The sequence below is a fragment of the Macrotis lagotis genome, chromosome 1 (assembly GCF_037893015.1).
Source record: "Macrotis lagotis isolate mMagLag1 chromosome 1, bilby.v1.9.chrom.fasta, whole genome shotgun sequence".
In the NCBI taxonomy this organism is placed as follows: Eukaryota; Metazoa; Chordata; class Mammalia; order Peramelemorphia; family Peramelidae; genus Macrotis; species Macrotis lagotis.
The window spans coordinates 925,190,966-925,214,053 of record NC_133658.1 but is presented as its reverse complement, the minus strand read 5'-3'; the positions used below and the strand labels follow the sequence as shown (position 1 = coordinate 925,214,053).

Here is a 23,088-nt window from a genome sequence, read left to right as displayed (position 1 = left end):
TGACTCCAGGGTGGGTGTTTTTCCCACTGTGCCAACTAGCTGCCCCAGTTTCCCTAGCACCTTAATGGCTCTTTATGATCTTTTTTTTGTTATTAGTTCATTCTCGGCTTTAGATTTCAGGCTATGAGGGAGACCTAAGCATGTTTCTAAGAAGCTAGGAAGATGCATTTAGATAAAGAGACATTGAAGATAAGGAAAAAATTGATAGGGCAAAGTACTAGGAGAAATGGGTAGTGATGTGATTAAGTACCTAGAGAAGGAAGCTGGTCTTGGCAAGCAAAAGGGTCACTTCCTTTTCAGAGACTAAAGAAGGAAAGGGTGGGTAAAAATATACACTGTTTTAAGAGAGGGAGTAGGAGAGAAGAGGAAGTTCATGGGGAATAGTCTTCACTTTCTCAGTATCATATCATATTGCCTTGGGGGACCAAATTCTTAGAGAACAACTGATCACTTCAGCTCTTTTAGAAATTCATCATTGGGCTTTCTAGTATAATTGTTCATGAGCCCTCACCACTGTGCTTCCCCAAAATTATGAGATATATTTAATTAGCTTGTTGACGGGGTATTTGTCATGCAGTTATAGCAGAGGTAATTGGTATGAGAACAATTCTCCAGATATGGGGCATATTCTCCCATAAGAACTCACAGGAGTGCAAAGGTAGTGAGTCAATTGTATGGGAAAGGATAGATTTACAACTCCAGGTCACTGAAATTCCTGGGGGCCTCATGAAATTCCCCTTTGGTGTGACTATCTGATGGGCTTGCAAGGCTCCTCCACGTGCTTAGAGTATCTCTCAGTCTTGAGTTCGGACCCTGCCCTCAGCAGTTGAGCAATGCTAATGGGAAGTTCAGGTCTAGTGACCTTTCAGAGTTTACAAGAACCTTCCTTTAGTCTATGGCAGAGGGGAGGAGAGAGATCTCAGTACTCTCCAAGGGGCAGCTTCTTGGTCCTTCAAGAGCAGGGTGACTACTGGGAATCATGATTCTGAATTGGCTCACTGTGATTTTTCACACACCCTGAAGGTATTTCTGATTCTTTCAACCAATACCAATGCATTTCCTATCTGAATTCATTTGACTATTACTTTTCTTCCCCTAAATTGACTAACGATTTCTCTGCATTGACTTTCTCCCCACTCTTATATTAGAAAAGACTTTAGTTAGTGACTGAAATCAATGTGAATCGATGCTGTGTCCTTACTAGCTCAATCTCCTTTTTTAAATTTCTTTTTCTTTTTTTAAGTTTTTGCAAGGCAGTGGGGTTAAATGGCTTGCCCAAGGCCACACAATGAGGTAATTATTAAGTGTCTGAGGTCACATTTGAACTCAGGTCCTCCTGACTCCAGGGCTGGTGCTCTATCCACTGCGCCACCTAGCCACCCCCTGACCCTGAAATTCTTGAGAAAGACAAGAGATGGACCAGGGGACATTAGACTGGGTCATAGCCACCAGGACCTAGACATATGGTGTAGACTGTGGGAGGAAGCCTCAAAGTAGAGTGGAAGCAGCACTGGGGAGCAAAGCCTGGGATTTGCCCCTTCTCCTGGCTCTCTGGGCTGTGGTTATGAGAGAAGGAGCACCCATTGACCACAGAATGACCCAGTCTCTATGTGTTCAAGTAGATGGAAGCAATAAGAGGTCCAGGATGGAGGTGGTCAATGACTGCAGATAGTTCCAGTATGCATAATGGAATTGGAGAAGACAGAGAGGGAAAGAAATTGAGGGGGGGATGGAGCTGGATGGAGGAGAAGGCAGAAAAGGGGATTGTGAGTATCAAAAGCATTAGAGATGTTGGCAGGGTGACCTTGCCAGCCATTTTCAAGAGAGAAATGCAGGCGTATCCCAGACTGGGTGAGCTGCTTCTTCTACTGAAATTTATGTGTATGGTGGACTTCCTAGGTGGACTGAATGGTTCTGATATTCTCTGACCCTGGTATCCCAGGCTGACACTGGATGTGGTTGTCCATTCTTGGAAAACCAAGAGGCCCAGGGGAGGCATCTGGGTCAGCAATAGTCTGGAAAGCCCATTCCCAGAAGCTGCCAATGGTTTAGTTCTGATGCTTTGCCTCCAGATATAAGGGAATAAGACTCTCCCTCAAAGATATGCTCCTTGTGGTATGCTGTGGTCTCTGAGTTCAACCTGGGTGTGAGGTTCCCATCTTTTTATTGCTAAAGAGAAGATGGTGTCTAAGGCCTTGCTTGGGGTGAGGTGGGAGGAGGTAACTAGTACCACCTCCTTTCCATGTCTGCAGGATAAGTAGGAAGTAAGAGAAGAAAGGAAGGTACTAGAAATTGGAGAGGTTGGGGAAAACTTCCTTAGAAGATGTGATTTTAGCTGGGACTCAAAAGGAAGTCTGAGAAACCAGAAGTCTAAGATGCAGAGGGAGAGGATTCCAGGCCTCAGTCACAGCCTGAAGGAACACTCAGAGCTGAGAGATGGGATGACCAGGAGGCTAGAGTCACTGCATAGAAGTGGACATTCTGGGGAAATAGGTGTAAGAAGTCTAAAAAAATGGTGGAGGGAGCTGGGCAAAGGCCACTCAGGATGGAGGTGATAGGGAGGGAGAGACCTGGTCAGCCCTATGCTTTAAGAAAATCACTTTGGTGACTGAATGGAAGATGGACTAGATTGAGGAAAGACTTGGGGCAGGCAGATTCCCCCAGTGACTATTGCCATAGTCCAGAAACAAGGTGATGGGGGCCTACAGAAGGTGGGGTAGTGTCAGAGAAGAGAAAGGGGTGTATTTCTTTCTTTTTTTTTTTTTTGCAAGGCAGTGGGGTTAAGTGGCTTGCCCAAGGCCATACGGCTAGGTCATTATTAAGCGCCTGAGGTCAGATTTGAACTCAGGTAGTCCTGACTCCAAGGCCAGTGCTCTATCCACAGCGCCCCCTAGACGCCCCCTAAAGGGGGTGTATTTCAGAGATGTTGCAGAGGTTAAATTCACAGACCATGGCACCATATTGGATAGGGTGGGTTGAGAGAGCATGAGGAGTCCAGGGTGATTCCTAGGTTGGGAGCCTGAGAAACCGGGAGGTTGAGGTGACTTCAACAGTCACAAAGAAAGGGGAGGTAGAGGAGGTTTAGGAAGAAGGACGATGGGTTCTGTTTCGGTCTTGTTGAGTTTAAAATGTCTACTGAATTTGAAAGCTAAGTTTGGAATTGAGAAGAAAGGTTGGGTGAGGTGAGGTCAATTGGACAGTCGTCAGCAGAGAGTTGGTTATTAGATCCTTGGGAACTGATGAGATCTTCAAGTGCAGTCATACAGAGACATAGAAGAGAAGAGGGCCTAGGACAGAACCCTAAGGGACACCTCCAGTTAGAGGGAGTGCCCTGGAGGAGGATCCAGCAAAGGAGACAGAGAAGGAGCAGCCAGAGAGGGAAGAGGAGAACCAGGAGTGAGATGGAAACAGAGAGACAGAGATACACACACACACACACACACAATCAGAGACAGACACGGAGAGAAAAAGAGACAGACAAACATATACTCACATGCCGTGAAAATTTGGAGAGTCTAAAGAAGAGAGGCACCATTAGTATCAAGGTTTGAAGAGAGGTTAAGGAGAATGAAGGTTGAGAAAGGGTCACTGGATTTGGCCAGTCGTTAATCCTTGGAGAGAGCAGCTTGGATGGACTGATCAGGTCCAGAGCTGGATCATTTTGTGGGAGAGCCGTGAAGGGGAGCTTATGGAGATCTCTCCAAAAAACAGAGCTCTGGATTGATGGGGCCTGGTCCCTAGCTCCCATTCTTGGGAGGCAAGGAATCCGATCCCATTTGCAGACCTGGGGGAGGACTGCTCGCTGGCTCTGAAGACTGACCCAGGTCACCCAGAAAGTCGGTGACAGAGCCAGAGCCTCTGACACCCAGGGCTTCAGTTTCCTGATCACATAAAGAAGAGATTGGGCCAGATGAGCTTCCACACCCCCTCCAGTCTGGAGGTTTTTCCCACAGAGTAGAATGGGTGGGAGGGGGGAGAATAAGGTCTTCCTGGGCCAAGAAAAATCTGGCTCATGGCAAGAAGGCGGATCTCACTTGGTGTCCCTTATCAGCGGGCACCATGTAGTGCCAACCTGAGGGAGGGGGAAGGGAGGGAGAATCTCCCGACCCCGTTATCAGCCCAGAGTCCATGGGGACGATTTTCAGGTTAAAATGTAACCAGACCCCCCCCATTCAACCACCCTTCCCCCCCCATGCCCAGGTCACACAATTCTAGGGGTGTCTGGTCAAACATGGAGGCTCGTGGAAGTGAATCTGGGAGGAAGCACACTCCAGATGTGAGACCCCCCCCCACCCCAGACTGGAAGGCTAGATTAGATGCCTAGGTCTCTAAGGGAGGCTGGGAGAGAGTAGTCAGATTCCTGGGCTGTCAGTGGGGTAGAGAGAGAGGGGAGGAGGAGGAGACTTGAAGGGGACCCTGAGGAAGTAGGAAAGGAAATGGGGGGGGATCAGTACCTCAAAAAACAGGCAACTGGACAGCTAGGTCCTCAGGGGACTGCAGGTAGGACTCTTTGGAGGCCCAGTCCCCTTGGCCACCTGCTGTTGCCCTCTCTCTAGCCTCTGCTCCTGGTGCTGAGGCTGGTGCCTTTCCTGGGCACCTGTGCCCTTTATTTCTACCTCTGGATGCCCTTGGACAAGCCCAGTTGGATCAGCGCCCTAGTCAAATGTCTCCCCATCCTTTGTCTGGCTCTCTTTGTCCGCACCACTGCCCTTGCCCGGTCCTATGGCCGATTCATTTGGGCCGGTCTCCTCTGCTCCGCCCTGGGGGACGTCTTCCTCATCTGGCCAGACCAGTTCCTCTTTGGTGAGTAGGGGAGCAATGACCTGGGCTGGGAGGAGGGGATGGGAATGAGTACTGGGGGAGGAGGGCAGTCCTTGGCTCCTTCCTTCTTGGATAATATGGCCCCCAAAACCCTGAGTCAGGAGTCAGGGGACAAACCTTCCTCAGTTTCTTCTAGGGCTTTGGTTAAGACTTTTCCCTTTCTTTTTTTTTTCTTTTTTTTTTTTTTTTAGTATTTTTGCAAGGCATATGGGGTTAAGTGGCTTGCCCAAGGCCACACAGCTAGGTAATTATTAAGTGACTGAGACCAAATTTGAACCCAGGTACTCCTGACTCCAAGGCCGGTGCTTTATCCACCTAGCCACCCCAACCCTTCCCTTTCTGAGACTCAATTTCCTCCCTCATAAAATGAAGAGGTCGGGAAATGACCAAGGTTCCTTCTAGAATGTGGTCAAGAGAAAGTCCATCCCCTGCAAGGAGAGGGTCTTGAACCCTGACCACCTTCCTCCGATTTGCAATGGGTGTCAATGATTATTCCATTGGCTCCAGGTCAGAAGGAGTCAAGCTCGGAGAGGGTTAAGTCTCTCGCTGGCCTCCCCTCCTCATCTCTCTCCAAGTTAAAGTTTTAGTAAGTATGGTCGTGTGACCTAGAGAAGAGGAAAGACCAGGGGCTAGTCCAATTCCTTTCCTTTATGTATGAGGAAACTGAGACTCAGGAAGGGAGATCAGAGGCAGAACTGAACACAGTTCCTCTGATGGTTCACAGTGGGAAAGCCTGTCTCAGGAGGTAATGAGTCCTACATTTTCAGTACTATGCAAGCAGAGGATGTGACCAATTGTCAGATACTATGGAGGAAAAGACCCTAGAACTTCAGATCTACAAGGGGCCTAGAGATGGAGTTAGATGCCCTCATTATGGAAAAGAAGAGACTGGTTTCCAAGTGCTCCCAGTGAGAGACTCCTGATGCTGAGACCTTGAGGATGGGCCAGATGACCTGGGTTCAATTCTGTTCTCTATCCCTGCCCCAGGCTTCTTTTCTCTCAAGTCAAAATCCTTAATTCATGGAATTTTATCACAAAGAAAACTGAGACCCAGAGAGGGAAATGGCCTTTGCTGGGTCATACATCTAGAAAGAATTAGAAGCAGCAACTAGACCCGGAACAGCAGCTGTGGCAATGGCCCACCAGCTGCCAACCCTGGCTCCCTTCTTTGCAGGCATGGCGGCCTTCACCCTGGCTCATCTCTTCTATCTCGGGGCCCTGGGCTGGCTCTCAATACGCCCAACCCTCATGGGGACTGTGGCTGCCTTCTTCGGCCTCTACTTTTGGTTCCTGCAGTCTCACCTCCCTTCCAACCTGCGTCTCCCTGTGCTTGTCTATTCCATTATTCTGGGTCTGATGCTGTGGCGGGGGCTGACCAGAGGCAAATGGGCAGCATATGGTGGCCTATTCTTCAGCATCTCGGACGCCGTCCTGGCCTGGGACACCTTCGTGCAGCCCCTGTTCCCAGGTCGCCTGATCATCATGACCACCTACTATACTGCCCAAGCTCTACTGGCTCTGTCCACAGTGGAGGACCAGGCCCCCAAAACTGACTGAACTCATAAAGACAGACTGTAGGGAGGCGCTGACCCCTGACCAAGTGGTGGCAGATCTGCCCTCCTGCCTGCTCATCACCTTCCTGGGATTCTGAAGCTACCCCTCCCAGTTATTCACTATCCCTCCCTTTCCTGCCCCAATCCTGATGCTTTTCTTCTTACTCATATGGCCCATGAGCCCCTTGACTGAAATTTTGTCTCCCCATTGCCCACAATCCCCTCCCCCATTCTGATTCTTGTCTCTATTACCCATCATCCTCCTGACTGGATGCTTCTTCCCCTCTCCCCAGTGCCCATTAAGTTCCTCGATGATGCCCACCCTCCTATCATCCACACTACCACCTTCATCTGACCCTTAGTAAAGTTGATTTTGGAAATGAATCGAATGTCTGTTGTTTGGAGGGTGGGAGCATGTCCCATTCTTTGATAACATGGAGTCTGCCGCCTTGGCTAGGATTGTCGCCCTTTAGCTCTCTCTACCTCTGTAAATCTCACTTCATCCCTTTGAGGAAAAATCATCAACTCTGGACTCACTTTCCTTCTTTGTAAAATGAAGGGTTTGGTTAGTGTTTTAGCACTTTTTTTTTTACTCTGGTAATTGAACTCTGAGGGTACCTTGGGAAGGTAGGAGAAAGCTGAGCGATAGATAAAGTAAGGATAGGGGGGGGGGTGAATATTCAGTAGTTTACTCTTGTCTGACTCTTTGTGACTCCATTGGAGTTTTCTTGTCAAAGATACTGCCATTTTCTTCTCCAGTTCATTTTACAGACAAGGAAACTGAGGCAATCAAAAGTGAAGTGACTTGCCCAGGGTCACACAACTAGAGGCTAGATTTGTACTCAGGAAGATAAGTCATCCTGACTCCAGGCTTTGTGCCACCTACCTGCCATAGAGGTACTTGAAAGGGTACTTCCCCCCTTTCCCTCTTTAGAATGCGAGCTCCTTGAGGGTCCAAATGTCTGTATTCTAATGTATTCTCCCTGCTATATTGGAATGATTAATAAATACTTTCTCTGTTGAAAAAAAAAAGAAAAAAAGATCTGCATTCAAGACCCAGGACTTCCTTTAAGCAATCTGGGGCCACACATTAGCTCTCCTTGGGGTTCATTTGAATTCTCCATAACATGGTGGGGTTGGGGAAAATGATCTCCAAGTCCCCTTCCTATGCCACCATGTATATTCCGTCTTTGCCTTTTGACCTGTCATATGACCTCTGGGGATTCTTCACTGGGTCTCTCTGAGACTTCCTTATTTGTGAAAAAGGAGGGGCTAATGAAAAGAGACAATTATCGATTGCTTCTAGGCTGAGTCTGAGGAATTTGAGAGTAAGGGAGGTAGGGCAGACTGGGGTGTGTGGAGACTAGGAAGGGCTCAGCACCTTCTCTTTTTCTCTTCTTCCCCATTCTTGTTTTTCTCCTCCCCTTCTCCCTTCTGTCCTCCTTCTCCACCCAAGGCTAATACCTGTGTCACCTAGGGCTCAGAGAAAGGAGAAGTTGTTGGGGTGAAAGTCCAAAACGAGGGTGTAGGGCTGGGAGCCCTGGACACCTAGCTTTCTCTTTTCTCTCTCTCTCTCTCTCTCTCTCTCTCTCTCTCTCTCTCTCTCTCTCTCTCTCTTTCCTCTCCCTCCTCTCCTCTCCTCTCCCTCCTCTCCTTCTTCTCCGTATCCCTTTGGCTTCCAGAATCATGAGTGGGCTCTCCCCTGGGCCCCGGCATCTGCTGAGTGTGGTGGTGGTGAGTGTCCCTGCTATGGGGGAAGGAACTGGCAGTTCTCTGGGTGGCAAAGGGTTGTGGGGTTTGGGGACATCTAGGCTCCTGAGGGACCAAGGGGTAGAGAAATGGATGGTTGGGTCCCCAAGAGAGGATAGTTTGGGAACCCAAATGCTTGAAACTTTGAAGGGGATAGACTCTGATGGAAGATTAAGAGAAATTCCAAGGACTGGGACTCCTGATTCCCAACATACCCAAGTTTGTTGTTAGCTCTCCTGCACCACCCACTTGGAACTTGGTCCTTGGAACCTGGGTTTCCTACTCTTTCTCTTATCCCCCTGCCCCATCCCTTCCCCTGCTCTTGGATTGTGGGCTAACTAACCCTTCTTCTCTTGGCCTGGAGCCAGTAGGATGGCTCAGTTTTATCAATTTCACCAATCCATAGTTTTCCAGGGCTCCTCCCTCCTTCTCTCTCACTTCTTTCTTTCAAGAAACTGGGAGGGCTGAGATTGGGGTGAACTTTGCCTGAAGGAAGAAGGAATTCCAGCCCCACCCTGGCTCCAGCTGTAAGACTCTTTTGTCACCTTTTATGTATTCTTCTCAATAGGTACTGGCATGCTGGAAAGGGTCCTTGGTATCTGGTAAGTGGTAGACAACTCCTTGGAGGTTGCCTCCCAGAGAGGGCTGAGAGGACCCTTCCTAAGGTAGGGTTTGGGGAGTTCACAAGGTCCCTTGTGAGCCTCCCTAGCTGACCTTCCTCCCTGCCTGACTTTCCTTCTCAGCCCAGGATGAGATCTCAACCTTGGATGTAGACAAGCAGACCAATAGTTCAATCTCCCTGAGGTGGGAGCCACCTCATGTGAACGTTAACTATATTGTCACCTGGTTCAAGGACAGTAAGATAATTGGGACAAACAACACTTCTGATAATTGGTACACTGTGAAGAATCTTGAACCTGGAACATCATATGAATTCACTGTCAAAGTGGAGGGAAGCAGCTCTGAAAAGAGCCTCAATGCATTCACATGTGAGATTTTGCCCTGTCCTGGGGTTGTAAGCATTATGGAGGGCAGGAGGAAGAGAACTCTATGCTGGGCAATCTCTAGGTCCAGACCCCTGTAATCTTTGCTAGAGCTATCAAGAAGCTTTCCCCAACCTGTCTTATTTTCTTGCTCTTGGTTATTTCCCATTTATCTTCTAGATAGTTTGCTTTGCATAAAATTGGTAGCATGTGAACTCCCCTATTAGATTGCAAACTCCTTGAGGACAGGGACTATATTTTGCCTCTTTTTGTATCCCCAGAGCTTAGCATGGTGCCCAGCACATAGAAGGTCCCTTAATCGATGCTGACTGATCTGAAAGCTGGCTAGAACTGGCATTCACTATTTTGCATTAGGCCTCATGAGACATACTTCAGTCTTATTGAATGTCTCAATTAGGAGTCTAGTGGGAAGTGGAGAGAAGCTTGAGGCAAGGGACAATGGAAGGTCACAATGTATTATCTAGGCCACCTGAGATCCATGGGCTCCACTAGTTCTCAAACTCAATGGTCTCTTTGTGGGAGAGCAGCCTTCTTTCCCTATCTGGTCAATCCAAGACCTCAGTCTCTCACTTGTGCTCTTAAGCACTTGGTGGGGAGGATAAAAAACCCTTCCCCCATCCACTTGGAGTTCTCCCTCACTCAGCACCCAATGAGATGAGGAAAGTGCTTTGACAGCCTAGTGAAAAATGAAGCAAATTGGGGAGAGACTGCAGATGTGGTGAGGAGTGTGGGAAGCCCTTCCTCCACCCACTTGAAATTCTGTCTCCTCACTCAGCACCCAATGAGGTCAGAGACCTCAAGATGAAAACCCGGAGCAACAGCTCAGTCACCCTGGAGTGGCAGGCCCCCGAGGGCCCCCAGCCTGCAGATTATACCTACTGGATCAGCTGGGGCAGAGGGAATGACCCACTGGTTCAAGTTAAAACAACAGGGACAGTGTATATGGTGGACAGCCTAGAGGCTGCCACACTGTACAATTTCACAGTGAAGGCTGAGAGGAATGGCGTTAACAGCTCTGACCAGAGCATCCAGGAGGCCACAGGTGAGATGGGGGGCTCTGCCTGGGGCTGATTCTGTGGGAGGTAGAACAGGGACCCCAGGGTCTCCCCAGAAGGACAGAATCTCAGAGCTGGGAGGCACCTTAGAGGCCATCTCTTCCAACTTTCCCCTCACAGGAGTGCCCTCTGCAATAACTGGTGGTCTTTGGGGAAAAGGCAAGGGGGAAGAAAGGTCCTCTGGGTCCCAGTCTTGGCATTGTTCTGCCTTACTGGATGCCTCTGCCATATTATACCTTTCCTTTTTTTTTTTTTTGGCCAGGAAATGGGATTAAGTGACTTGCCCAAGGTCATACAGCTAGGTAATTATTAAGTGTCTGAATCCAGATTTGAACTCAGTTCCTCCTGACTCCAGAGCTGGTGCTCTATCCACTGAGCCACCTAACTGCCCCCCATATTATACCTTTCTATGCCTCTCAGGGCCTTGCTCAGGATTACTTCCTGGGCATGCTTGTTGGAGACCATCCTTCCCAATTGTACAAACCAGGGCTTTGACCTGACACCCCTGTTCTGGGTAACCTTCCTCACTCACTTCTTCTTCCTCCTTAGTCCCTAATGAGGTCCGAGATCTCATGATGAAAACCCGGAGCAACAGCTCAGTCACCCTGGAGTGGCAGGCCCCCGAGGGCCCCCAGCCTGCAGATTATACCTACTGGATCAGCTGGGGCAGAGGGAATGACCCACTGGTTCAAGTTAAAACAACAGAGACAGTGTATATGGTGGACAGCCTAGAGGCTGCCACACTGTACAATTTCACAGTGAAGGCTGAGAGGAATGGTGTTAACAGCTCTGGCCAGAGCATCCAGGAGGCCACAGGTGAGATGGGGGCTCTGCCTGGGGGCTGATTCTGTGGGAGGTAGAGCAGGGACCCCAGGGTCTCCCCAGAAGGACAGAATCTCAGAGCTGGGAGGCACCTTAGAGGCCATCTCTTCCAACTTTTCCCTCACAGGAGTGCCCTCTGCAATAACTGGTGGTCTTTGGGGAAAAGACAAGGGGTAAGAAAGGTCCTCTGGGTCCCAGTCTTGGCATTGTTCTGCCTTACTGGATGCCTCTGCCATATTATACCTTTCCTTTTTTTTTTTGGCCCGGCAATGGGATTAAGTGACTTGCCCAAGGTCATCCAGCTAGGTAATTATTAAGTGTCTGAATCCAGATTTGAACTCAGTTCCTCCTGACTCCAGAGCTGGTGCTCTATCCACTGAGCCACCTAACTGCCCCCCATATTATACCTCTCTATGCCTCTCAGGGCCTTGCTCAGGGTTACTTCCTGGGCATGCTTGTTGGAGACCATCCTTCCTCCCCAATTGTGCAAACCAGGGCTTTGACCTGACACCCCTGTTCTGGGTAACCTTCCTCACTCACTTCTTCTTCCTCCTTAGTCCCTAATGAGGTCCGAGATCTCATGATGAAAACCCGGAGCAACAGCTCAGTCACCCTGGAGTGGCAGGCCCCCGAGGGCCCCCAGCCTGCAGATTATACCTACTGGATCAGCTGGGGCAGAGGGAATGACCCACTGGTTCAAGTTAAAACAACAGAGACAGTGCATATGGTGGACAGCCTAGAGGCTGCCACACTGTACAATTTCACAGTGAAGGCTGAGAGGAATGGTGTTAACAGCTCTGGCCAGAGCATCCAGGAGGCCACAGGTGAGATGGGGGCTCTGCCTGGGGGCTGATTCTGTGGGAGGTAGAACAGGAACCCCAGGGTCTCGTCTCCCCAGAATGACAGAATCTCAGAGCTGGGAGGCACCTCAGAGGCCATCTTGTCCAATCTTCCCTAACATGAGTGCCCTCTGCAATAACTGGTAGTTTAGTTAGGTATATAGCAGTAGACAGAGGTCAGGTCAGACTTTGGAGTTCAGGAAGACCCAATTTCAAATTCCACCTCAAACATTTCCTAGCTATGTGTGACCCTGGAAATGTCACTTTACATCAATCGGCCTCTGTTTCCTCAGTATAAAATGGGGATAATAATATCACTTCTCTTCCATGGCTATTGGAAAATCCAAGAGATAATACTTGTGTAGTACCTGGAAAACAGTTGGCATTTAATAGATGCTTGTTTCCCCTCTTCCTTGTCTATGGAGAAAATGGCAAGGAAGAGAAGGAATGCCTTTTTATTTTTAGAAAGATTTTATTTATTTTGAGTTTTACAATTTTCCCCCTAATCTTGTTTCCCACCCCCACAGAAGACAGTCTGTTAATCTTTCCATTGTTTCCGTGGTATACAGTGATCCCAATTGAGTGTGATGAGAGAGAAATCACATCCTTAAGGAAGAAACAGCAAGTATAAGAGAGGGCAAGATCAGACAATAAGATAGCAGGCTTTTTTTTTCTAAATTAAAGGAAATAGTCCTTGGTCTTTGTTCAAACTCCACAATTCTTTCTCTGGACACAGATGGCACTCTCCATTGCAGATACTCCAAATTTGTCCTGATTGTTGCACTGATGGAATGAGTGAATCCATCAAGGTTAATCATCGCCCCCATGTTGTTAGGGTGTACAGTGTTTTTCTGGTTCTGCTCCTCTCACTCAGCATCAGTTTGTGCAAATTGAGAAGAAATGTCTTAAAGAGTTCAGGCTCCCCTGGGTTTCCTTAGTCTTTGGTAGGAAGGCATCACTAGCAATCAGTCTACCATCACAGTCCCCCCCCCCCACTCAGAACCAGTTCATGTGCTTGGCATCATCTCCCTGGTGTCATGGTCTTCTTTGAAAACTAAGGACAAACATTATCAGTGGGCACCAACAATGTACCAGACATGGTATTAAGTATGGGGATGCCCTGCCCCAAATTCAAGGACCTCATTGGAGGAGACCACCTGCTCATGATGAGCAAAGAGGACCCAGGCAAGAGGTGGTTGTTGTAGGGGTTCAGGAGGGGCTTCTGATTCGAAGGCGGTATTTCAACCATCTTGAAAGAATCAATTGAAAGGAAGGAGGATGAGGGGGGGGGTGCCACAAGGAGGAGGTGAGGAAAGAGTCCATGCCAGGACATGGGTCATGGCCAGGATAAAGACCTGGAGGAGGGAAACACAGCACCATGTTTGATGAAAAGGAAAGAAGCAGGATCGTCCAGCTTGTAGAGGGAGGGAATGGGAGCAAGGTGGGTCGGACCAGGTGGTGAAGGGCATTTTTGATCCTGAAGGTGATAGGGAGCCATGGCAGTTGGATATGGAGCTGGACCATGACTGGGCCTACCTGGGCTTTGAGAAAATTGCTTTGGCAATGCAATGGAGGATGAAGCAAAGAGGGAAGAGACTGCAAATGTAGTGGGGAGCATGGGAAGCCCTTCCTCCACCCACTTGTTCATTTCCCTCCTCACTCAGTACCCAATGGGGTCAGAGACCTCAAGATGAAAATCCGGAGCAACAGCTCAGTCACCCTGGAGTGGCAGGCCCCCGAGGGCCCCCAGCCTGCAGATTACACCTACTGGATCAGCTGGGGCAGAGGGAATGACCCACTGGTTCAAGTTAAAACAACAGGGACAGTGTATATGGTGGACAACCTAGAGGCTGCCACACTGTACAATTTCACAGTGAAGGCTGAGAGGAATGGTGTTAACAGCTCTGGCCAGAGCATCCAGGAGGCCACAGGTGAGATGGGGGCTCTGCCTGGGGGCTGATTCTGTGGGAGGTAGAACAGGAACCCCAGGGTCTCCCCAGAAGGACAGAATCTCAGAGCTGGGAGGCACCTTAGAGGCCATCTCTTCCAACTTTCCCCTCACAGGAGTGCCCTCTGCAATAACTGGTGGTCTTTGGGGAAAAGGCAAGGGGGAAGAAAGGTCCTCTGGGTCCCAGTCTTGGCATTATTCTGCTTTACTGACCTCCTTTGCCATATTATTACCTTTCCATGCCTCTCAGGGCCTTGCTCAGGGTTACTTCCTGGGCATGCTTGTTGGAGACCATCCTCCCCAATTGTGCAAACCGGGGTGTTGAACTGTCACCCCTGTTCTGGGGTAACCTTTCTTACTGATTTGTTCTTCTCCCTCCTCAGTGCCTAATGACATCAGAGACTTCAAGATGAAAACCCGGAGCAACAGCTCAGTCACCCTGGAGTGGCAGGCCCCCGAGGGCCCCCAGCCTGCAGATTACACCTACTGGATCAGCTGGGGCAGAGGGAATGACCCACTGGTTCAAGTTAAAACAACAGGGACAGTGTATATGGTGGACAGCCTAGAGGCTGCCACACTGTACAATTTCACAGTGAAGGCTGAGAGGAATGGCGTTAACAGCTCTGACCAGAGCATCCAGGAGGCCACAGGTGAGATGGGGGCTCTGCCTGGGGGCTGATTCTGTGGGAGGTAGAACAGGGACCCCAAGGGCTCCCCAAAATGACAGAATCTCAGAGCTGGGAGACACCTCAGAGGCCATCTCTTCCAACCTTTCCCTCACAGGAGTGCCCTCTGCAATAACTGGTGGTCTTTGGGGAAAAGGCAAGGGGGAAGAATGGCCCTCTGGGTCCCAGTCTTGGCAATGTCCTCCCTTACTGGACTCTTCTACCATATTAAACCTTTCCATGCCTCACAGGACCTTGTTCAGAGTTACTAGGGCTCCTCTTCTTGGGCATGTTTGCTGGAGATCATCCTTTCTCAACAATCAGATAGACTAGGTTTTGACCTGACACCCCTGTTCTGGGTTACCTTCCTCAATGACTTGTTCTTTTCCCTCCTCAGTCCCTAATGAAGTCAGAGACCTCAAGATGAAAACTCGGAGCAACAGCTCAGTCACCCTGGAGTGGCAGGCCCCCGAGGACCCCCAGCCTGCAGATTACACATACTGGATCACCTGCAGAAGAGGAAATGACCCATTGGTTCAAGTTAAAATAACAGAGACACTATATATGGTGGACAACTTAGAGGCTGCCACACTGTACAGTTTCACAGTGAAGGCTGAGAGGAATGGTGTTGATAGCTCTGGCATGAGTATTCAGGTGACCACAGGTGAGATAGGGGTCTTTGCCTGGGGACTGATTCTGTGGGAGGTGGGACAGGAGTTCCCCAGAAGGACAGGATCTCAGAGCTGGGATTACCTTACTGGAATAATTGGACCCAGAGGTGTGAACCCAATGGGACAGCCAACACTACAGTTGAGGGGTATACTGTGGAGCCCCTGGAGCCTGGAAGCCTGTATGAATTCACAATATGTAGTATTAGTAATGGAGTCAATAGTTCTGCCCAGATGCTGCCAGTGTACACAAGTGAGGCAGGCCCCACACTTGGGATAGGGAGGATGAGACACTAGAATGGTGGGTGGGCACTAGAGTAGCCTGGTGGCTTCAAGAGCAGTGTCTTTTCCAGGATGGGAAAGACAAAGTGCCCCTTTTGGGTTCTTGATGATTAAAATGGAGATGGGTCCCAGGTAGGTGGAGGGCTATGACTCTTAGCCACTTCTCTTCCTTTCTCTTGTTGGCCTCCCAGTGCCCAATGAGGTCAGAAACCTGGAGGTGGTGAGACAGACCAACAACTCCATTTCAGTCAACTGGTGGGGACCCCCCAATGTCATGTACAAAGTGTCCTGGTTCTTAAATGAGACCCTCGAGAAGCAGGCTGTCACAAATAGCACCAACTTCACTGCTGAAGGTCTCACTCCTGGGACTTGGTACAAGTTCTTGGTGTGGGCCATGACAGACAACGCCCAGAGTCCTGAAAGTGCAGTTAATGGCTCTACAGGTGAGGTCCAACTTCCAATGAGGAGAGACTAAGGGTTCTGACCCTTCAGCACAAGATCTGGGGGAGGAAACTGGTGGACCTGGAAGCCAGGATCCCTGGGGTAATGGCGATATGGAGGAGAAGAGGGATGGTTAGACCTCAGGGCAAGCGAGGAGTTCATGTTGGATGACCGTCCTCTCAGCTCCAGATCCTGTCGCCATCATTTCCTGTGCTAGCACTTCTGCAGGCTATGGTGTTGTCCTGACCCTGGCCTGCCCTAAGGGGAACCAGGAGAGCCTTGAGTTTGAGGTGGGGACTCATCATGGTAGTTGGCCCGGGCCCTGCACCAGTCATAGCTCTGTTGAAGGACTCCAGCCTGCCCGATCCTATAGGGCCACCGTTTGGACCCTGTGGGCAGGGATGCGTGCTGCCTCAACTCCAGAGACCTGCCATACTGAGAGTGGAGGTATGACACCCAAGGGTCCTGTGGTGGGAGCCCAGGCAGTGGTTGAGGTTGCTCTTCCTCAAGCACCTCCCTGTCTTCCTTAACCCCCACTCAGGAGTCATTGCCGGAAGCATAGTGGGGGTTCTCCTCGTCATCCTTCTTGTGGGCCTGCTCATTTTTTTTCTTCAACGGCGTCATAGGTAAGGAAAAACCCAGGACTGTGAGGGGCAGGGGACCGCTGAAGCTTGCAGGGGCAAGGCTTGCCTCTGACTTTCTTTTTCCTCCCCTCTTCCTACAGGAACACAGTGCTGGAGAAGTCCCAAACCCCAAGTGGGGTCTGCAGGTGAGCCCTTGGTTTGGAGTCAGACCCAGTCATGGACTCAGGTTGATCTTGGGCAAGCCCCTTCTTGTCCTGGGCCTCAGTGTTCTCTGAAATGGGTTGGACAGAGATGCTCTGTGAGGTTTCAAGGGCCTTTCTCCTTGCCAGCTCCCTGGGAGACATCCATGCAGAGAATTTGGCAGCCTACATCTTGGAAAATCAGAAAGACAGCAACTATGGATTTGCAGAGGAATACCAGGTATGGGTTGTTAGCATCATTGGAATGTGGCTTCAGGCCCCTGTTCACCCCTTCTCACGTCCCCAACCTGACCTCTCCCATTGGAGGATATCAATTGACTAAAGATGATGGAGAGAGGGGGAAAAGGAAGAAGGGGGGAAGTGGAAGGAGGAGAGAGACAAAAAAGGGGAGAGAGAGAGAGAGAGAGAGAGAGAGAGAGAGAGAGAGAGAGAGAGAGAGAGAGAGGAGGGGAGGGAGAGAGAGACAGAAATAAAGAGAGACAAGAGAGACAGAAGAAGGTGACAAAAAGTCAGAGACAGAAGAGAGGGAAGGAAACAGAAATAAAAAGATGGAGAGAAACAGAGGAGAGATGGAAGAAAGTGAGTCAGAGACGGAAAGGAGGAGGGATGAGGGAGAAAGTGGTTAAGACAGACAGAAACTAAGAGAGACAAAGATGGAGAGAGAAGTCAACAGACCCACAAGTCAGCTACCAAGGACTTATGAAGAGCCTACTGTGGAGGAAGAAAGGCAGAGGTGGGGAGAGAACACCAACCAACCGCTCTGCCCAAACATACATTGAGATAGTCCCAGAGAGGAGGTGCAACTGGAATGGGGAAGGGGGGCACTCCAGGCCTGGGGAGGCAGGGAGGGCAGCTTAGGGAGGACTTTCAAAGTCAAATGGGACTTTCCATTTGGTCCTGGAGGTGATAGGGTGACCCTGGAGTTGTGTCTGTGGTATCTGTGTGGAGTCTGTGTGTGTGTGTGTGTGTGTGTCCATGTGTGGTGTGTAGCTGTGTGTGGGGGAGACTGTGGGTGGTGTGTGACTCTGTGTGTGTGTGTGTGTGTGTGTGTGTGTGTGTGTGTGTGTGTGTGTGTGTGTGAGAGAGAGAGAGAGAGAGAGAGAGAGAGAGAGAGAGAGACTTGATCAGAACCATGTTTCAAGAAACTCACTCTGGCTGGCCCGGAGTGGGGAGAGACTTGTGGCAGCCAGACTCCTCCGCAGGCTCTTGCATTGCCCAGGACGAGCTCAAGAAGGGCAGATCTGAAAGCAGATCGTCCGGAGCTGTGCAAGTGATTGGCTGGGAGTGGTGGTGGTGGAGGGAGGGAGGGAGGAGCAGGGGATGGCCCTAAAGAGCTGGGTGCCCGGTGACTGGCAGGTGGTGGTACCACCAACAGTAATAAAGGATTCAGAGGAAAGATCATGAGTTCAAGGTGTCTCTGCCCAGTTTGCCATGCCTAAAAGGTAGATGGACCAAGAGAGACAGACAGAGAAACTGAGACTGGCAGAAGCAGAGATGGAGGGAGATGACAGGCAGAACCCTGGCCTCTCTTCCACTCTTCTTTCCTCTGCCCATGGCTTGGTGGAGCCCTAGGCCTGCCAGGCAACGAAAGGGATGGGGAGAGGGGAGCCAGGCTGACAACAGACTGGCCCATCCTGCTGCGGAGAGCTCCCCTTTTGTCTTTGTGTCTCTTAACCAGGAGCTGGCTCAGGAGGGCACAGGGCAGTTGCAGACAGCGGCCTTGGCCTTGGAGAACAAGAACAAGAATCGGTTTTCCAATGTGCTGCCTTGTGAGATATAGATCCCCCCAGCCCCCGCCCCAAGGGAAAGGCACAGAGACCCTATCTCTCCCAGGCTCCCGGAGAAAGATGGAGATGTCCCCTCCCCTGTGGTCCAGAAGAGATGGACAATGCCACCCCTCTCCATCCCTAAGGGAAGAGCCCCTGGTCTTCCGTTGGCTCCCTGAGAGAGATGGTGCCGTTCTCTCTGTCCCCCCGGGGGGCTGACCCTCTGTGGGAGGTAGGGCTGTCCCCTTCCCACCTTTCCCTTGGAGCAGAGTGGCTTCCTCTTCTCCTGCCTCCCCCCCCCCCCCCCATTCCACCCTGAGAGCCCAAGGATGCTTCTCCCTCCCTCCTGTTTCCCCTGGGTCTCTCCTCTGTCAGACTCTATCTGGATCTAAGCTATTCATTGCCGGTTTCTCTATGTTATTGCCTCCTGGACCCACCTCCTCCTTCCCTCTTCAGATGACTGGTCCCGAGTCCCCCTGCAGCCCCTCCCAGGGGACCCCAGCTCTGACTACATCAATGCCAGCTTCATTCCAGTGAGCAGACGTGGTGGGGGAGGGGTGCAAGGTAGGGGGAGGTAGCTTTGTCAAAGCTGGGCTCCAGGAGATAGGAGGAGGGGCCGAGAGCCCCAAGAACCCCCCTCGCTCCATCCCTTTCCAGGGTCTCTTTGGTCCCCGGGAGTACATTGCCACCCAGGGCCCACTCCCCCAGACAGTGGGCGACTTCTGGCGCCTGGTGTGGGAGCAGCAAAGCCGCACCATTGTAATGCTGACCAACTGCGTGGAGTCTGGGAGGGTGAGATGGCCGTCCTCCCTGGGGCCCCCTCCCCCCAGCCTCAACTTGGCCCCCATCCCCACCCCAGACTCTCAGCATTGCCCTGGCTAACCCTCTTTGCATTTGTCTCTCTCTTTCTTCACCTTGCTTTTTGCTTCTAGTCCTGGTCCCCCCACTCTCCATGTCTGTCTTTGTCTCCTTCCTCTCTCCCCCGCCCCCTTCTCTTGGCTCCCTCCATCCCTCCCCTCCCCCTCTCAGTCTTTGTCTTACTTCATCTCTCCCCTTAACCCTTCTCCACTTATCTTTCTTCCTCCATCTCACTCCTCTATTCCTCCCTCTCTTTTTGGTCTCCCTTCTCTCTCTTGCTTCCCTCTCTTTTTCTATGCCCCCTCCCTCCGTCTCTGTCTCAGTCCACCCCCTCCCTTTGTCTCCCTTTAACCCTTCATTCCTCTGGCTCCTTCCGTTTCTCTCCTGCTTCCCTCTCTGCCTGTCTCTCTCCATTCCTCTCTTTGCCCCTCCCTTTCTCTTTGTCTCCCTCCATCTCTCCCCTTCTCTCTTTTTTGCCTTCTTCCATCATCTCCCTGCTCTTCTCCCTTTCTGTCTCTCCTCCCTTTCTCTTCAGGGTCTCCCTTCCATCTCCCTGCCCTCCCTTTGCATTGTTATGTCTCTGTCTCTCTCTGCCTTCTCTGCCATGCTGCTGCCGCCAGACCCAAATCTCCCAGTGATTCCTTAGAAGCCCCTGGGCTCAGGAAGGACCCCTTACCATTCCTTGCCCAAGCACCCCTCTGGTACCCTTTTAGTGTGTCCATGATGCCACTTGGTTTGGTGCCGGGCTGGGGACCAATAGATTGGGCTCTGGTTGAGGATATGGGATTCACCTACCACTACCACCTCTTCTGGGGACTCTCCCCATCCAGGTCAAGTGTGAACATTACTGGCCCCTGGATGTCAAACCTTGCAACTATGGGCGCCTCCGGGTGACTCTGAAGGGGGAAGATGTGACTAAACACTGGACCATTCGAGAGTTGCAGCTGTTTCATGTATGGACCTAGAAACCCCAATCCTTCCAGACCCAATACAAATCATCCATGTTCTCCTGGGAGCCATAATCCTGCCCCAAGGCCTCTTGACCTTTCTAAACTCACCCAATGACTTAATCTACCTCCTCTCCTGCCCAGAGCACTCTCAACTTCCCTAGATCCTCTGAGTTATCTTTCAAGGAGCACAACCAGACCAACCTAGCCACCCAAGCACCTCCAAGCAATTCAATGAGTCCTGATGATCACCCCCCAAGACAGAGTCACAGAGTTTGGGAGTTGAGAGGGAACTCGAAGATTTCTAGTCTAACAAGACTACAAGCTGATAGCCTCTGGAGGCCCCATGATTTCCCAATATTTGCATGGTCCTATAGCCACCCATGGTGACCCAAACTAACCACTAACCCTGGGATCCATTTCCTGATAGAAGCTTCCCTTATGAGTCCTTCCATTGACCTTCCCAGATCTTCCAGGGACCCCAAGACAATACTCACATCTCCCTCTGGGCCCCAACTCCCTTTCCTAGACTTTTGCAATAGAGGAAGGGAATAAGCAATTATTAAGCACCTACTATATTACATGCTTTACAAGCATGATCTTAATTGGTTATTCCAACAACCCTGGAAACTAGGTGTGGCTATTTTAAAACTGAGGAAAATGAAGTGACTTTCCCAGGGTCAAACAGAAAGTATCTAAGACTGGAATTGAACTCAAATCTCGTGCTCTATCCACTACATCACCCAGCTGCCTCTGGCTATTTTCAAGTGACCCCAGACAAACCAGTATCTCTCCCAGACTCCCCCAACTCTCTAAAATGTCATCTTTCCTTGACAAACTTAGGCACCTCCTCACCATCCACTTAGCTCCTTCCTCTGAGCTTGACCTCAGCCATTCTTCAGATTCTCCCTCTTGGAACTTCTTCCACAGCCTCTCCTCCGCCCAGCCTTGGTCTTGGAGCTCCTTGCTCTTTCTGGACCTCCCTGGTGGACTGCATGACTTCTCAAGGGCTCTTCTAGCCCCAAATTAGTCTTGATCCTTCTCTTTCCCTAGATGGATCTGAAGGAAAGCTTGTTTGTGCGCCAGTTCCACTATACTGCATGGCCGGACCATGGGGTTCCTCGGTCCCCAGACCCACTATTGGCTTTCCAAGCACTGCTCCGGAAGTGGCTGGATCAGAATCTAGGGGGAGGTCTTCCCATTGTCCATTGCAGGTAAGCCCCTGACCCTGGTCCTCCCATAAGCCCTTGCTCCTTCCAGGAGAGGGTCAATTTTTTTTAAAGCTTTTATTTATTTTGAGTTTTACAATTTTCCCCCATCTTTCTTCCCTCCCCCCCCACAGAAGGCAGTTTGCCAGTCTTTACATTGTTTCCATGGTATACAAAGATCCAAATTGAATGTGATGAGAGAGAAACCATATCCTTAAGGAAGAAACAAAGTATAAGAGAGAGCAAGATCAGACAATAAGATACCAGGTTTTTTTTTTCTAAATTGAAGATAATAGTCCTTGGTCTTTGTTCAAACTCCACGGTTGTTTCTCTGGATACAGATGGCATTCTCCATCACAGAGAGCCTCAAATTGTCCCTGGTTGTTGCACTGATGGAATGAGAGAGTCCATCACGGTTGATCATTGCCCCCATGTTGCTGTTAGGGTGTACAGTGTTCTTCTGGTTCTGCTCATCTCACTCAGCATCAGTTCATGCAAATCAGAGGGTCAATTTTGACCCCCCCCTTAGGAGCACCCTTCAAATAAATGATCCCCAACTTGGCTGTCCAGTTCATTCCCCAGAATAGACCTCCTCCCTGGTCTGGGGTTCCTCTTATTCAAGCCTGCCACTCCCCACTCCCCAATGACCCCACAAGTCCTTGGGGGAGTTCTTTTCTCTAGTTTTCTCTCCACACCAGTGCGGGTGTAGGTCGCACAGGGACCCTCATTGCTCTGGATGTCCTGATAATGCAACTGCAGAAGAACCAAAAGGTTGGGGTCCAGTCCTTCGTCAGAAAGATGAGGAAGAGCCGCCCGCTGATGGTGCAGACTGAGGTCAGGATCAGGTCAGGGTGGGATCAGTGGGTCCAGAGATCCCAGGATGAGGTTGGTGGGAGGTGGAGTTACATGTCTGGGTTCAAATCCTCACTTTGTGTGACTTTAGGCAAGCCATTTTCCTAGTCAGCCTCTATTCCCCTTTCTGTTAGTGGGGAGAGTGTGGATTGGAAGGTAAGTCCCTCTTCTGCTCTGGAGCCTAAGACCCTTCTCAGCCCATCTCCTTCTCCCACCCCCAACCCCTGCAGGGACAGTACATATTTCTGTACCACACTCTCCTGAGGTTTCTGCAGCTGTCCCAAGACAGTGGGGCCGATCATAGAGACCAAGAAGATGTCCTGTATGAGAATGTGGAGGCCATTCGAGAGTATGAGAAGGAGACTCGTGGGATCTAAGAGCTTACCCTCTCTGGGATTCTTCAGGATTCAGGATGGTCTCTCCCATGAGACCCCAGACCCCAGGATCTCAGAGGAGTCAGGAGCTGGGTATGGGAGCCTCTCCATCCTTGATGGGGAAGAGCAGAGGATCCAGGTGTCTGGGTCCCTCATTGACATCAAATTATGTAATGGGGATTTGGGGAGATCTCTAAGGGATGGAGCCTTGCCCTCCCCCCAGGGGATGAGGAAGGCTCTCTAGCTCCTCCTGCAGCCCTACCCTCTAATGTAAACTGTATATATTGTGCCTTAATTTATTAAATCAATACTCCTACCTCTGGTCTGATGTTTGAGGACCAGAATGTCCGATCACCTGGGTTGGACATAGTAATATTCCTTTTTCTGGGGACTTTGGGTATCTGTGCTGACTTTGGTGTGGCTGCCCTACATTCAGCACTTAGGACAGTGCC

At 50.3% G+C, this 23,088-nt stretch overlaps 2 protein-coding genes across 2 annotated transcripts; both read left to right on the top strand.

Moving 5' to 3' along the window:
- The first annotated feature begins 3,921 nt into the window (after window positions 1-3,921).
- Window positions 3,922-7,366, top strand: TMEM86B (transmembrane protein 86B). Its single transcript, XM_074220018.1, is given in 4 exon segments — window positions 3,922-4,179; window positions 4,181-4,276; window positions 4,557-4,803; window positions 5,996-7,366. Coding segments are annotated over 4 exon segments (777 nt in total). The 5' UTR covers window positions 3,922-4,128; the 3' UTR covers window positions 6,379-7,366.
- Window positions 7,367-8,060: 694 nt separating this feature from the next.
- On the top strand, window positions 8,061-22,870 carry PTPRH (protein tyrosine phosphatase receptor type H). Its single transcript, XM_074219888.1, has 20 exons — window positions 8,061-8,108; window positions 8,692-8,725; window positions 8,867-9,112; window positions 9,903-10,169; window positions 10,732-10,998; window positions 11,562-11,828; window positions 13,508-13,636; window positions 15,243-15,377; window positions 15,598-15,849; window positions 16,031-16,294; window positions 16,389-16,473; window positions 16,572-16,616; window positions 16,761-16,851; window positions 18,310-18,400; window positions 18,854-18,930; window positions 19,055-19,189; window positions 20,086-20,208; window positions 21,256-21,416; window positions 22,109-22,244; window positions 22,493-22,870. The coding sequence occupies exons 1-20, from the start codon at window positions 8,061-8,063 to the stop codon at window positions 22,637-22,639; spliced, it is 3,000 nt and encodes a 999-aa protein (XP_074075989.1). The 3' UTR covers window positions 22,640-22,870.
- The last annotated feature ends 218 nt before the right edge of the window (window positions 22,871-23,088 follow it).

Bases quoted from the DNA above. Each gene is read 5' to 3' on its own strand.
- PTPRH (XM_074219888.1), top strand. From the start codon at position 8,061: ATGAGTGGGCTCTCCCCTGGGCCCCGGCATCTGCTGAGTGTGGTGGTG. The intron at 15,850-16,030 runs GTGAGGTCCAAC...CCGTCCTCTCAG, and splicing joins TGCAGTTAATGGCTCTACAG to CTCCAGATCCTGTCGCCATC. The intron at 16,474-16,571 runs GTAAGGAAAAAC...CTCTTCCTACAG, and splicing joins TTTCTTCAACGGCGTCATAG to GAACACAGTGCTGGAGAAGT.